This window comes from Oncorhynchus nerka, linkage group LG8 (genome assembly GCF_034236695.1).
Source record: "Oncorhynchus nerka isolate Pitt River linkage group LG8, Oner_Uvic_2.0, whole genome shotgun sequence".
NCBI classification, from domain to species: domain Eukaryota; kingdom Metazoa; phylum Chordata; class Actinopteri; order Salmoniformes; family Salmonidae; genus Oncorhynchus; species Oncorhynchus nerka.
In genome coordinates this window covers 69211539-69227200 of record NC_088403.1, presented here as the reverse complement: position 1 = coordinate 69227200, position 15662 = coordinate 69211539, and the positions used below count along the sequence as shown (strand labels likewise).

The window sequence follows — 15662 nt, the reverse complement described above, 5'->3', positions numbered from 1 at the left end:
ATTCAGACAGGCTGACACCATGGCGTTTTATAATGGTTTTGTTGTAAACACCATTCAGACAGGCTGACACCATGATATTCTACTGTGGGGAAGTTGTAAACACCATTCAGACAGGCTGACACCATGATATTCTACTGTGGGAAGTTGTAAACACCATTCAGACAGGCTGACACCATGGCGTTTTATAATGGTTTTGTTGTAAACACCATTCAGACAGGCTGACACCATGATATTCTACTGTGGGGAAGTTGTAAACACCATTCAGACAAGCTGACACCATGATATTCTACTGTGGGGAAGTTGTAAACACCATTCAGACAAGCTGACACCATGATATTTTATAATGGTTTTATTACCAAGACAACAGAAGGAGGTTGTTGAATGAATCAAGTCAATGGCATCCTACTGAATAGAAGCATGGTCTGCTAGGGCGTGAGTAGGCTGTGTATTGTCCTCAGTGACATGCCTGTAATAATGATTAGCTGTAGTTCAGTCTATTGCAGTGTGTATATATATATATATGGTATTGAATTGTTGTATGTATTAATATATATTAAATAAATTAATAAAACGGATAATGACTAAATACGGTCAACAATAAAATAGCATTGTTATCCAAAAATGATTAATTACAAAATATTAAAACAATAGTAATTATAGTAACGAAACATAATTATATCACATTATTATGCCAAACTTGACATTAGTGTTTATAATGAATCTATTGTTATGGCAACACCAACATGTCTTCCTCTGTGTCCAAACTCTCCTTGACTGGTTAAACCCTTCTTTCTGAATTGTGTCCACTCCCCCTTTAAAAACATTGGTTTGGAGTAAGCCAGCGTGTCTCAGCCAGTCAGGGTGAAGGGGAGGAGTCACGAGACAGGAAGGAACACACTCTGGACCAGTAGCACTCCTCCTACGTGCAAAAAGTAATGTTACTCGTGATGTCACCAGTAAAGTCACCACTCATTTCACCGGGGACTTCGCCACTGATGTCAATGAGGGCGTGGCCAGTGATGTCACCAACGACGTCACAAGTGACGTCAGCACTGATGTCACTGGGTGCGTCGCCATCTGAGATGTCACGAATGAAGTCACCCCTCGCAGTGATGTCGGCGGTGGGGGTGTCGCCAGCGATGTCACCAGGGTGCGAAACCCCTGCACCGGTCTCCGATTGTTTCTCCTCGCTGTCCTCGTCCCAATCAGAAGAAATGAACCCGGAGGGGGCGGAGTAAGAGTATGGCTTTGGGGTGTGGCCTAGCCCCTGGTAGTGATCCGACAGAGGGGAGGCGGGGACGGAGACGGTTTCCGCGACGATGATGTCTTGCTCTGACCCTCCCTGGGACGCAGCCGACAGGAGACCTAATAATAATAATAATTTCATTACAAGATAATCTCAAAATGCATAAAATGTTTTAAACGTTCAAATAAAATGAAGAAATAACAATAATGTATTACATTTGTAAAGCACTTTTCATTACGAGATGAAAACCTCAAAGTGCATAAAATATTACAAAAATAAATAAACTGACTAATAATGTAAATATAACAGATCAGAAATACCAAATCTATAACTATAACCAGTGTGTTCAGTGTGTTCACGACGGCCAGACAGACCTGTGTGTTCACGACGGCCAGACAGACCTGTGTGTTCAGTGTGTTCACGACAGCCAGACAGACCTGTGTGTTCATGACGGCCAGACAGACCTGTGTGTTCACGACGGCCAGACAGACCTGTGTGTTCATGACGGCCAGACAGACCTGTGTGTTCACGACGGCCAGACAGACCTGTGTGTTCACGACGGCCAGACAGACCTGTGTGTTCACGACGGCCAGACAGACCTGTGTGTTCATGACGGCCAGACAGACCTGTGTGTTCACGACGGCCAGACAGACCTGTGTGTTCAGGACGGCCAGACAGACCTGTGTGTTCAGTGTGTTCACGACGGCCAGACAGACCTGTGTGTTCAGTGTGTTCACGACGGCCAGACAGACCTGTGTGTTCAGTGTGTTCAGGACGGCCAGACAGACCTGTGTGTTCAGGACGGCCAGACAGACCTGTGTGCTCAGTGTGTTAATAACAGACCAGTGTGTTCAGTGTGTTAATGCCAGAAGACCTGTGTGTTCAGGACGGTCAGACAGAAGTGTGTTAAAGACAGACCAGTGTGTTCAGTGTGTTACGGCCAGAAACCTGTGTGTTCAGTGTGTTACGGCCAGACAGACCAGTGTGTTCAGTGTGTTCACGACGGCCAGACAGACCTGTGTGTTCAGTGTGTTCAGGACGGCCAGACAGACCTGTGTGTTCAGGACGGCCAGACAGACCTGTGTGCTCAGTGTGTTCACGACGGCCAGACAGACCAGTGTGTTCAGTGTGTTCAGGACGGCCAGACAGACCTGTGTGTTCAATGACAGACCTGTGTGCTCATTGTTACGACGGCAACAGACCAGTGTGTTCAGTGTGTTCACGACGGCCAGACAGACCTGTGTGTTCAGTGTGTTCACACGGCCAGACAGACCTGTGTGTTCAGTGTGTTACGGCCAGACAGACCTGTGTGTTCAGTGTGTTCACGGCGGCCAGACAGACCTGTGTGTTCAGTGTGTTCCACGGCCAGACAGACCTGTGTGTTCAGTGTGTTCACGACGGCCAGACAGACCTGTGTGTTCAGTGTGTTCACGACAGCCAGACAGACCTGTGTGTTCAGTGTGTTCACACGGCCAGACAGACCTGTGTGTTCAGTGTGTTCACGACAGCCAGACAGACCTTGTGTTCAGGGCGGCCAGACAGACCTGTGTGTTCAGGGCGGCCAGACAGACCTGTGTGTTCATGACGGCCAGACAGACCTGTGTGTTCACGACGGCCAGACAGACCTGTGTGTTCAGGACGGCCAGACAGACCTGTGTGTTCAGGATGGCCAGATAGACCTGTGTGTTCAGTGTGTTTAGGACGGCCAGACAGACCTGTGTGTTCAGGACGGCCAGACAGACCTGTGTGCTCAGTGTGTTCACGACGGCCAGACAGACCAGTGTGTTCAGTGTGTTCAGGACGGCCAGACAGACCTGTGTGTTCAGGACGGCCAGACAGACCTGTGTGCTCAGTGTGTTCACGACGGCCAGACAGACCAGTGTGTTCAGTGTGTTCACGACGGCCAGACAGACCTGTGTGTTCAGTGTGTTCACGACGGCCAGACAGACCTGTGTGTTCAGGACGGCCAGACAGACCTGTGTGTTCAGTGTGTTCACGACGGCCAGACAGACCTGTGTGTTCAGTGTGTTCACGACGGCCAGACAGACCTGTGTGTTCAGTGTGTTCACGACGGCCAGACAGACCTGTGTGTTCAGTGTGTTCACGACAGCCAGACAGACCTGTGTGTTCAGTGTGTTCACGACGGCCAGACAGACCTGTGTGTTCAGTGTGTTCACGACAGCCAGACAGACCTGTGTGTTCAGGGGCGGCCAGACAGACCTGTGTGTTCAGGGCGGCCAGACAGACCTGTGTGTTCATGACGGCCAGACAGACCTGTGTGTTCACGACGGCCAGACAGACCTGTGTGTTCAACGGCCAGACAGACCTGTGTGTTCAGGATGGCCAGATAGACCTGTGTGTTCAGTGTGTTTAGGACGGCCAGACAGACCTGTGTGTTCAGGATGGCCAGACAGACTTGTGTGTTTAGTATGTTCAGAACGGCCAGACAGACCTGTGTGCTCAGTGTGTTCAGGACGGTCAGACAGACCTGTGTGTTCAGGATGGCCAGACAGACTTGTGTGTTTAGTATGTTCAGAACGGCCAGACAGACCTGTGTGCTCAGTGTGTTCAGGACGGCCAGACAGACCTGTGTGTTCAGGGCGGCCAGACAGACCTGTGTGTTCATGACGGCCAGACAGACCTGTGTGTTCACGACGGCCAGACAGACCTGTGTGTTCAGGACGGCCAGACAGACCTGTGTGTTCAGGATGGCCAGATAGACCTGTGTGTTCAGTGTGTTTAGGACGGCCAGACAGACCTGTGTGTTCAGGATGGCCAGACAGACTTGTGTGTTTAGTATGTTCAGAACGGCCAGACAGACCTGTGTGCTCAGTGTGTTCAGGACGGCCAGACAGACCTGTGTGTTCAGGACGGCCAGACAGACCTGTGTGTTCAGTGTGTTCAGGACGGCCAGACAGACCTGTGTGTTCAGTGTGTTCAGGACGGCTGGTGGAGCCAAAGTACATCTTATTGGGTCTGCCCAGGACCGTCCGACCTGAGGGGGGAGGGGTGGTGTTACTACGCAGGGACAGGACAGACCAGTGTGTTCAGTGTGTTCCACGACGGCCAGACAGACCTGTGTGTTCAGTGTGTTCACGACGGCCAGACAGACCTGTGTGTTCAGTGTGTTCACGACGGCCAGACAGACCTGTGTGTTCAGTGTGTTCACGACGGCCAGACAGACCTGTGTGTTCAGTGTGTTCACGACGGCCAGACAGACCTGTGTGTTCAGTGTGTTCACGACAGCCAGACAGACCTGTGTGTTCAGTGTGTTCACGACGGCCAGACAGACCTGTGTGTTCAGTGTGTTCACGACAGCCAGACAGACCTGTGTGTTCAGGGCGGCCAGACAGACCTGTGTGTTCAGGGCGGCCAGACAGACCTGTGTGTTCATGACGGCCAGACAGACCTGTGTGTTCACGACGGCCAGACAGACCTGTGTGTTCAGGACGGCCAGACAGACCTGTGTGTTCAGGATGGCCAGATAGACCTGTGTGTTCAGTGTGTTTAGGACGGCCAGACAGACCTGTGTGTTCAGGATGGCCAGACAGACTTGTGTGTTTAGTATGTTCAGAACGGCCAGACAGACCTGTGTGCTCAGTGTGTTCAGGACGGTCAGACAGACCTGTGTGTTCAGGATGGCCAGACAGACTTGTGTGTTTAGTATGTTCAGAACGGCCAGACAGACCTGTGTGCTCAGTGTGTTCAGGACGGCCAGACAGACCTGTGTGTTCAGGGCGGCCAGACAGACCTGTGTGTTCATGACGGCCAGACAGACCTGTGTGTTCACGACGGCCAGACAGACCTGTGTGTTCAGGACGGCCAGACAGACCTGTGTGTTCAGGATGGCCAGATAGACCTGTGTGTTCAGTGTGTTTAGGACGGCCAGACAGACCTGTGTGTTCAGGATGGCCAGACAGACTTGTGTGTTTAGTATGTTCAGAACGGCCAGACAGACCTGTGTGCTCAGTGTGTTCAGGACGGCCAGACAGACCTGTGTGTTCAGGACGGCCAGACAGACCTGTGTGTTCAGTGTGTTCAGGACGGCCAGACAGACCTGTGTGTTCAGTGTGTTCAGGACGGCTGGTGGAGCCAAAGTACATCTTATTGGGTCTGCCCAGGACCGTCCGACCTGAGGGGGGAGGGGTGGTGTTACTACGCAGGGACAGGACCAGGTTAGTGGTAGCTACACACACACACACACACACACACACACACACACACACACACACACACACACACACACACACACACACACACAAAGAGAGTACACATACACAGAGTACACATGCACACACACAGAATACACACAGGTCAACTCAGACAGGTGCTGTTGAAGTACAGATCAACCTTGACAGCAACATTCATTTGACATTGGAGTAACATTGAGCTAACATTTAGTTAGCATATCCATTGTTGTTGGATAACATTGAGCTAACGTTTAGTTAGCATCTATCCATTGCTGTTGGCTAACATTTAGTTAGCATCTATCCATTGCCATTGTGTAACATTGAGCTAATGTTTAGTTAGCATCTATCCATTGGGTAATATTGCGCTAACGTTTAGTTAGCATATATCCATTGCTGTTGGCTAACATTTAGTTAGCATATATCCATTGGTGTTGGGTAACATTGAGCTAATGTTTAGTTAGCATCTATCCATTGCTGTTGGCTAACATTTAGTTAGCATCTATCCATTGCCATTGTGTAACATTGAGCTAATGTTTAGTTAGCATCTATCCATTGGGTAATATTGCGCTAACGTTTAGTTAGCATATATCCATTGCTGTTGGCTAACATTTAGTTAGCATATATCCATTGGTGTTGGGTAACATTGAGCTAATGTTTAGTTAGCATCTATCCATTGGGTAATATTGCGCTAATGTTTAGTTAGCATATATCCATTGCTGTTGGGTAACATTGAGCTAATGTTTAGTTAGCATCTATCCATTGGTGTTGGGTAACATTGAGCTAATGTTTAGTTAGCGTCTATCCATTGCTGTTGGGTAACATTGAGCTAAAGTTTAGTTAGCGTCTATCCATTGCTGTTGGGTAACATTGAGCTAATATTGAACATAGTTTAGCATCCTGTGACCCCGCCCTACTCACCTACGTGTTGGACCTGCTCTGAGATGTCTGCTCTGATGTCAGACACGTCCCACATGGCCATGAAGGAGTCAAAACAGCTTCCCTCCTCTGCCTCCAGTATGTAAGGTTTATAGGTAAAGCTGTAGTGGTGGGCTATAGCTGCTAGAAACATCTCTACACAGATGATAAAGTCCTAGAGTAGGGAGGGAGAGGGAGAGAGAGAGGTGGGTTTATAGCTGTAGTGGTGGGCTATAGCTGCTAGAAACATCTCTACACAGATGTATTGTTGGGGTGTGGGAGGGTTAGGTGTGTGTGTACCTGTAGTCCGGTGGCTACAGCCTCAACACTGTCCCAGTCCCAGGTATGTTTATCAGAGATCACTCCAACTTTCACCAGTATAGCTATCAACACTGCCTGCCTGGAGGGATGGGAGAGAAAGAGAGAGTGAAAGAGAGAGTGAGGGAGGGAAAGAGACAGATAGTGGAGAGATGGAAAGAGGGAGGGGGTGGGGAAGAGAGAGCGAGGGAGAGAAAGAGACAAAGAGAGTGGAGAGATGGAAAGAGGGAGAGGTGTGGGGAAGAGAGAGTGAGGGAGAGGGGTGGGAAAGAGAGAGTGAGGGGAATTGTTGACTTCCTCCTTTTGTTTGTGGTAACTAGGCACTCACACAACGCTAAGCAACAGTCAGAAAAGCCAGGCCATGTGTTCTACTAGACATTCTTGATTCACTAAAAATCTCTTACCAGAACGAGACGAAGACGACCATTTTAACACAGAGGAACTTCCCAACGGGTCTAATCTGACTCAGTTCATCCTTCAATGCTTTATACAGCAGCACCAGACAATACATGGTAAACTGGAGACAGAGAGAGAAAGACAGAGTGAGCATAGCCTTGCTATTGAGAAAGGCCGCCGTAGGCAGACCTGGCTCTCAGTGAGCATAGCCTTGCTATTGAGAAAGGCAAACTAGAATGCTATTTGGCCCTACACAGAGAGTACACAGCGGCAGAATACCTGACCACTGTGACTGACCCAAAATTAAGGAAAGCTTTGACTATGTACAGACTCAGTGAGCATAGCCTTGCTATTGAGAAAGGCCGCCGTAGGCAGACCTGGCTCTCAAGAGAAGACAGGCTATGTGCTCACTGCCCACAAAATGAGGTGGAAACTGAGCTGCACTTCCTAACCTCCTGTCCAATGTATGACCATATTAGAGAGACATATTTCCCTCAGATTACACAGATCCACAAAAAATTTGAAAACAAATCCAATTTTGAAAAACTCCCATATCTACTGGGGGAAATACCACAGTGATTTTACAACACCGTATATAGACATACACTACCGGTCAAAGATTTATTTTAAACCTACTCATTCCAGGGCTTTTCTTTATTTTTACTATTTTCTACATAGTAGAATAGTAGTGAAGACATCAAAACTATGAAATAACACATATGGAATCATGTAGTAACCAAAAAAGTGTTAAACCAATCTAAACATATTTTATATTTGAGATTCTTCAAAGTAGCCACCCTTTACCTTGATGACAGCTTTACACATTCTTGGCGTTCTCTCAACCAGCTTCATGAGGTTTGCACATTATTGGCATTCTCTCAACCAGCTTCATGAGGTTTGCACACTCTTGGTATTCTCTCAACCAGCTTCATGAGGTTTGCACATTCTTGGTATTCTCTCAACCAGCTTCATGAGGTTTGCACATTCTTGGCATTCTCTCAACCAGCTTCATGAGGTTTGCACATTATTGGCATTCTCTCAACCAGCTTCATGAGGTTTGCACACTCTTGGTATTCTCTCAACCAGCTTCATGAGGTTTGCACATTCTTGGCATTCTCTCAACCAGCTTCATGAGGTTTGCACATTCTTGGCATTCTCTCAACCAGCTTCATGAGGTTTGCACATTCTTGGCATTCTCTCAACCAGCTCCATGAGGTTTACACATTCTTTGCATTCTCTCAACCAGCTTCATCAGGTTTGAATTGGCTATTTGAAGAATCTCAAATATATTTTGATTTGTTTAACACTTTTTTGGTTACTACATGATTCCATATGTGTTATTTCATAGTTTTGATGTCTTCACTACTATTCTACAATGTAGAAAATAGTAAAAAAAATAAAGGAAAACCCTGGAATGAGTCGGTTTTCTAAAACTTTTGACCGGTAGTGTAATATGACATTTGAAATGTCTTTATTCTTTTGGAACGTTTGTGAGTGTAATGTTTACTATAAATGTTTTTATTGTTGATTTCACTATATATTAATCTATTTCACTTGCTTTGACAATGTAAACATGTGTTTACAATGCCAATAAAGCCCCTTGAATTGAGAGAGAGAGAGAGAAAGAGAAAGAGGATAATACAAGTAAACTGAGCAATTCGGAGTAAATTGTGGCAGAGGCCAAAATGCCCTCTGAGGACAGTGCAGTTGGAGGCTACATTCCAAAGCTGTTAAATGCATGAGGCGTCGTGCACATTTCAGGGTAGAGAATCAGATACTGACTAGTGTAAAGTCCAGGTGGGTGAGTTCTCACCAGTTGAGAGATATTGTTGACTAGGACCAGGTTAGGACCAGGTGGGTGAGTTCTCACCAGTCGAGAGATATTGTTGACTAGGACCAGGTTAGGACCAGGTGTGTGAGTTCTCACCAGTTGAGAGATATTGTTGACTAGGACCAGGTTAGGACTAGGTGTGTGAGTTCTCACCAGTTGAGAGATATTGTTGACTAGGACCAGGTTAGGACCAGGTGTGTGAGTTCTCACCAGTTGAGAGATATTGTTGACTAGGACCAGGTTAGGACCAGGTGTGTGAGTTCTCACCAGTTGAGATATATTTGACTAGGACCAGGTTAGGACTAGGTGTGTGAGTTCTCACCAGTTGAGAGATATGGTTGACTAGGACCAGGTTAGGACCAGGTGTGTGAGTTCTCACCAGTTGAGATATATTTGACTAGGACCAGGTGTGTGAGTTCTCACCAGTTGAGAGATATATTTGACTAGGACCAGATGTGTGAGTACTCACCAGTTGAGAGATATTGTTGACTATGACCAGATAGGTCCAGGCATTCCTGTTGCTGAAGTTTCCCTCGTCATACACACCACACAACTGACAGACACTACAGAGAGAGAGAGGGGGGGGGGGGTCAGAAAAATATTATAACCTGCTCAACCTTTCCTATTCTGTATTTATGTATTTTGTAATGTATGATATACTACTTGGTTAGTGCTGTACTTACAGTGCTATAACTGTAGTTACGGGCCTGACGACGGTGTACTGTAGAACCCCCAGCTTACAACGGAATAACAACACCCTGACCGAGGAGAGACAACCAATCACAACCATCCGTCAATCAATCAATCACAACCAACCATCAGTCAATCAATCAAACAACCATCAATCAGTCACATCCATCATTCAATCAAGAACAGGGCTCCGGGCAGCCGAGCGGAAATGGAGGAAAACTCGCCTCCCTGCGGACCTGGCATCCTTTCACTCCCTCCTCTCTACATTTTCCTCTTCTCTCTCTGCTGCTAAAGCCACTTTCTACCACTCTAAATTCCAAGCATCTGCCTCTAACCCTAGGAAGCTCTTTGCCACCTTCTCCTCCCTCCTGAATCCTCCTCCCCCTCCCCCCCCCCTCCCTCTCTGCAGATGACTTCGTCAACCATTTTGAAAAGAAGGTCGACGACATCCGATCCTCGTTTGCTAAGTCAAACGACACCGCTGGTTCTGCTCACACTGCCCTAACCTGTGCCCTGACCTCTTTCTCCCCTCTCTCTCCAGATGAAATCTCGCGTCTTGTGACGGCCGGCCGCCCAACAACCTGCCCGCTTGACCCTATCCCCTCCTCTCTTCTCCAGACCATTTCCGGAGACCTTCTCCCTTACCTCACCTCGCTCATCAACTCATCCCTGACCGTTGGCTACGTCCCTTCCGTCTTCAAGAGAGCGAGAGTTGCACCCCTTCTGAAAAAACCTACACTCGATCCCTCCGATGTCAACAACTACAGACCAGTATCCCTTCTTTCTTTTCTCTCCAAAACTCTTGAACATGCCGTCCTTGGCCAGCTCTCCCGCTGTCTCTCTCAGAATGACCTTCTTGATCCATATCAGTCAGGTTTCAAGACTAGTCATTCAACTGAGACTGCTCTTCTCTGTATCACGGAGGCGCTCCGCACTGCTAAAGCTAACTCTCTCTCCTCTGCTCTCATCCTTCTAGACCTATCGGCTGCCTTCGATACTGTGAACCATCAGATCCTCCTCTCCACCCTCTCCGAGTTGGGCATCTCCGGCGCGGCCCACGCTTGGATTGCATCCTACCTGACAGGTCGCTCCTACCAGGTGGCGTGGCGAGAATCCGTCTCCACACCACGTGCTCTCACCACTGGTGTCCCCCAGGGCTCTGTTCTAGGCCCTCTCCTATTCTCGCTATACACCAAGTCACTTGGCTCTGTCATAACCTCACATGGTCTCTCCTATCATTGCTATGCAGACGACACACAATTAATCTTCTCCTTTCCCCCTTCTGATGACCAGGTGGCGATCGCATCTCTGCATGTCTGGCAGACATATCAGTGTGGATGACGGATCACCACCTCAAGCTGAACCTCGGCAAGACGGAGCTGCTCTTCCTCCCGGGGAAGGACTGCCCGTTCCATGATCTCGCCATCACGGTTGACAACTCCACTGTGTCCTCCTCCCAGAGCGCTAAGAACCTTGGCGTGATCCTGGACAACACCCTGTCGTTCTCAACTAACATCAAGGCGGTGGCCCGTTCCTGTAGGTTCATGCTCTACAACATCCGCAGAGTACGACCCTGCCTCACACAGGAAGCGGCGCAGGTCCTAATCCAGGCACTTGTCATCTCCCGTCTGGATTACTGCAACTCGCTGTTGGCTGGGCTCCCTGCCTGTGCCATTAAACCCCTACAACTCATCCAGAACGCCGCAGCCCGTCTGGTGTTCAACCTTCCCAAGTTCTCTCACGTCACCCCGCTCCTCCGCTCTCTCCACTGGCTTCCAGTTGAAGCTCGCATCCGCTACAAGACCATGGTGCTTGCCTACAGAGCTGTGAGGGGAACGGCACCTCAGTACCTCCAGGCTCTGATCAGGCCCTACACCCAAACAAGGGCACTGCGTTCATCCACCTCTGGCCTGCTCGCCTCCCTACCACTGAGGAAGTACAGTTCCCGCTCAGCCCAGTCAAAACTGTTCGCTGCTCTGGCCCCCAATGGTGGAACAAACTCCCTCACGACGCCAGGACAGCGGAGTCAATCACCACCTTCCGGAGACACCTGAAACCCCACCTCTTTAAGGAATACCTAGGATAGGATAAAGTAATCCCTCTCACCCCCCTTTAAAGATTTAGATGCACTACTGTTCCACTGGATGTCATAAGGTGAATGCACCAATTTGTAAGTCGCTCTGGATAAGAGCGTCTGCTAAATGACTTAAATGTAAATGTAATGTATTCATGTTCATCCAACTCTCCCCTCCCTCCCCACCCTCTCTCTCCTCCCTCCCCACCCTTTCTCTCCTCCCTCCCCACCCTCTCTCTCCTCCCTCCCCACCCTTTCTCTCCTCCCTCCCCACCCTTTCTCTCCTCCCTCCCCACCCTTTCTCTCCTCCCTCCCCACCCTCTCTCTCCTCCCTCCCCACCCCTCTCTCCTCCCTCCCCACCCTTTCTCTCCTCCCTCCCCACCCTTTCTCTCCTCCCTCCCCACCCTCTCTCTCCTCCCTCCCCACCCTCTCTCTCCTCCCCCACCCTCTCTCTCCTCCCTCCCCACCCTCTCTCTCTCTCCTCCCTCCCTCCCCCTCGCCTCCCTCCCCCCTCTCTCTCTCCTCCCTCCCCACCCTCTCTCTCCTCCCTCCCCACCCTCTCTCTCTCTCCCTCCCCACCCTCTCTCTCTCCTCCCTCCCCACCCTTTCTCTCCTCCCTCCCCACCCCTCTCTCTCCTCCCTCCCTCCCTCTCGCCTCCCTCCCCCCTCTCTCTCCTCCCTCCCCACCCTCTCTCTCCTCCCTCCCCACCCTCTCTCTCCTCCCTCCCCACCCTTTCTCTCCTCCCTCCCCACCCTCTCTCTCCTCCCTCCCTCCCTCCCTCCCTCCCTCCCTCACTTACTCTCCCATTGCCCATGGTGGACAGCAGCATAGAGGTGGCAGGTGTTTCTGTTGTTCCTGAACCTCTAGCATCAACACCAAACTGGGATACTGGTTAGAGAGGTAGTTTAACAGGAAGATGAGGAAGTTGTAAATGACGTAGGCCTCGTAACACTCTCTACACGTGTCTACGTAGATGGCTATTCTGGGGTAGCGCAGCGCGATCCACTAAAGAAGAAGCAGTCCAATGTACACGGATGTCCAAGGGGAGGAGGGGGGGAGGAGGAGGGGGAGGGGGAGAGGAGAGGAGGGGGAGAGAGAAAGGCAGTTTAATTGATAGATGAGGAACGACCATGTGAAATGTGTCCATTATTTTCAACCAGCACATATTGATTGATGGAGTGACCAATGTAAAGAAATGGTCTGTGTATGTGCGTGTGTCTGTGTGTGTGTGTGTCTGTGTGTGTGCGTGTGTCTGTGTGTGTGCGTGTGTCTGTGTGTGTGCGTGTGTGTGTGTGCGTGTGTGTTGACTCTGCCATTTGACCAGCCCAGCCTTGTGACAACACCACACCGTCCTCAATTAATCCTGTTACCATAGAGATACGGAGGTCTCAATGGAACTTAGAATGTTCAGCCATTCCTTATAAACCAATGGAATGTCTGACTCAGTGTTCTAGTCTAGTGTTTCATAGTTCTCTGTGTTCTAGTCTAGTGTTCCATAGTTCTCTGTGTTCTAGTCTAGTGTTCCATAGCTCTCTGTGTTCTAGTCTAGTGTTCCATAGTTCTCTTCTGCAGTGATAGGTCTTCAACCAGATTGATATGTTATAACAGTATTACTATAATCAAATGTTAATAAAAGTGTCCCCTTACACTGTCCACACTGTAGATGGGTACCATCCACAGGATCCTGTAAACACACAACAGAGAAGATGAGTGGTATCTGGTCTCCTACCATTTACAAATACTTTTTACCTTAAGGGATTTGATTCCAGGTGTGTTCCTACCTGATAATGGGTGTCTGTAGCTCAGGCTGTTTGTAGTGTACCAGGTGTGTTCCTACCTGATAATGGGTTTCTGTAGCTCAGGCTGTGTGTAGTGTACCAGGTCTGTACCAGGTGTGTTCCTACCTGATAATGGGTTTCTGTAGCTCAGGCTGTGTGTAGTGTACCAGGTGTTGCAGGATCCCCCACAGAGAGATGGGGATGGTCATGAACACAAACACTCCAGCTATGAACCAAGCTTTACTGTGGGTCCCCACCTGAAACACAGAACCAGGCTTTACTGTGGGTCCCCACCTGAAACACAGAGCCAGGCTTTACTGTGGGTCCCCACCTGAAACACAGAGCCAGGCTTTACTGTGGCTCCCCACCTGAAACACAGACTGAGTTTAACTACATAAACTGGCTTTACTTGGAGATACCATTTATAAATGAACACAACAGTGCAACAACAACAGTGTTGATCCATCTGTACAGTCAAAAATGATCAGGCTATACAATAACACCAAAGCCGAGTAGCTGAGGAGAATAACACAACAACGTTGACAGGTGTCTACACTGTTTGGGGTTTTAGGCTGGGTACGAAGGGCTATATAAATACATTTGATTTGATTTGTCAGTTGCACCATATAGACTGTAACAGATGTGAGAGCAATAGTTACTAATTATATGAAAGGCAGATGTTCGACTTTTTCTGGCTCACCTCAGACTTCTGTAGTTCCCAGACACACAGCGGCAGAACCACGAGTAGCAGAGCTACGTAGAGGCAGACCACGAGAGGTCGGATCCACCGTCTCCAGTTCCCACACGTACACGGCATGATTACGTCCGTTCGGGTTCGGTTAGTTCCGTTTAGTTCGCTTCTGTAGGGTTATGTTATGAGATGGGTGGGTGTTGGCTATCTACTGTAGCTGTTTCCTAAACACAACACTGTGACACTAACCTACAGGCTATATCTACTGTAGCTGTTTCCTAAACACAACACTGTGCCACTAACCTACAGGCTACTATCACTGCATGTCAATGGGGTGGCCTTTGTTGACAAAATAACAGAAATGATGACGCCAATAGCCTAAACTCCCGTGGCTACAGTGATAAACTCTAGGGCCTGACAAGCATCCTTCCGTTATTGCTGTAACATTGTCTTTGCCCAAAATCATGAATAACCTCAGCTTTTCTGAATAGACATTATCTGTCCCTGCGTTGTAGCCAAGCAACGTTGCGTTTCATCCATTTAAATTCACAAGAGCTTCTAATATGTTATTCTAGATTCACCCACCTCTGAAGATAGAAGAAAACCAGAGAATAAACCAATTACCGCGTCCCGAGACGATTTGGTCGCGACATGGAACGGAAATGGACATCGGTGTCAAATAATAGCGCGTGCGGTTCCATGTTGACGCCCACGTCGCAACAAACCGTTATAGCGATCCTTATAGCTCTGGTCCAGGGCGTTAACTGCCTGTTACGCCTCACGTCCACCGGACGCATCAAACTCTTTGCGATCCGGCGGAAGTCATTAATTTTCAAATTAATTGTACGGAAAATGCGGGCTAGACATCCAGCAAAACAAAACGCACATGCATCTGCTGGACATCAGGCATTACTCTAGCTTAGTGGTGGAGGAATGCGCAGTAACGTCGTGGACCAGAGCTACCATCCTTACGGCATCATTAGGTCAGGTGGTCAGTTCAGTTACCTCCTATGTGAGCAGGGAGTGGACGTGAAAAACAAAACAACACTAGCGGATCATTTTATAAATCAATCCCTCACACTACCGTGTTTCCACCACAATCCCAGTTAATAGAACCGACCTGCTGGACATCGTTTATTATGGGTACGGGAAATAAAATGCTCTAGTGTTTATCCATGGCCGCTAGATGTCACTACGGAGCTTCCCTCTCTCTGTACCCCTCTTTCGTCACACTCTCTCTCATCTCTCCCTCACTCTGTTCTGTTAGTCCATAATCAGGTTGTGACGCCATCACGTCTAACGTCTGTCCCGTCTCCTAGGTAACCCTGGTTGTGACCTCATCGGTGACTGGGGAGACGTGTGTTCTGCCTCTGTGTACTTCCCAGACACAAACCACCACAGTAAGGTACATCAATGCCCTGGACACTAAATCAAGTGCACCTTGTATTTCAAAGGAAAAATACAATTATTTGTACCGAAGTCAGTACTGCATCAAGAGTTGGAGAGAAGAAACAGTACAACATGTGTTCTG

General features: G+C 48.7%; 1 protein-coding gene across 1 annotated transcript; it reads right to left on the bottom strand.

Annotated features, from left to right (window-relative positions):
• Nucleotides 1-334: 334 nt before the first annotated feature.
• Nucleotides 335-15440, bottom strand: LOC115125823 (transmembrane protein 184C-like). Its single transcript, XM_029655387.2, has 12 exons — nucleotides 14717-15440; nucleotides 14141-14300; nucleotides 13567-13697; nucleotides 13310-13346; nucleotides 12462-12667; nucleotides 9580-9654; nucleotides 9366-9459; nucleotides 7074-7186; nucleotides 6652-6751; nucleotides 6355-6526; nucleotides 5304-5378; nucleotides 335-1365 (listed from the first exon to the last, which is right to left on the bottom strand). Exons 2-12 carry the CDS (start codon nucleotides 14255-14257, stop codon nucleotides 920-922), a joined length of 1566 nt encoding a protein of 521 aa, XP_029511247.2. The 5' UTR covers nucleotides 14258-14300; nucleotides 14717-15440; the 3' UTR covers nucleotides 335-919.
• Between the last annotated feature and the right edge of the window lie 222 nt (nucleotides 15441-15662).

Excerpts from the sequence above, each read along its gene's own strand:
- LOC115125823 (XM_029655387.2), bottom strand. The coding sequence starts at position 14,257 with ATGCCGTGTACGTGTGGGAACTGGAGACGGTGGATCCGACCTCTCGTG. Across the intron at positions 13,347-13,566 it reads CTACAGAAACCCATTATCAG|GATCCTGTGGATGGTACCCA; the intron begins GTAGGAACACAC and ends GTGTGTTTACAG. Across the intron at positions 6,527-6,651 it reads CTGTAGCCACCGGACTACAG|GACTTTATCATCTGTGTAGA; the intron begins GTACACACACAC and ends TCCCTACTCTAG.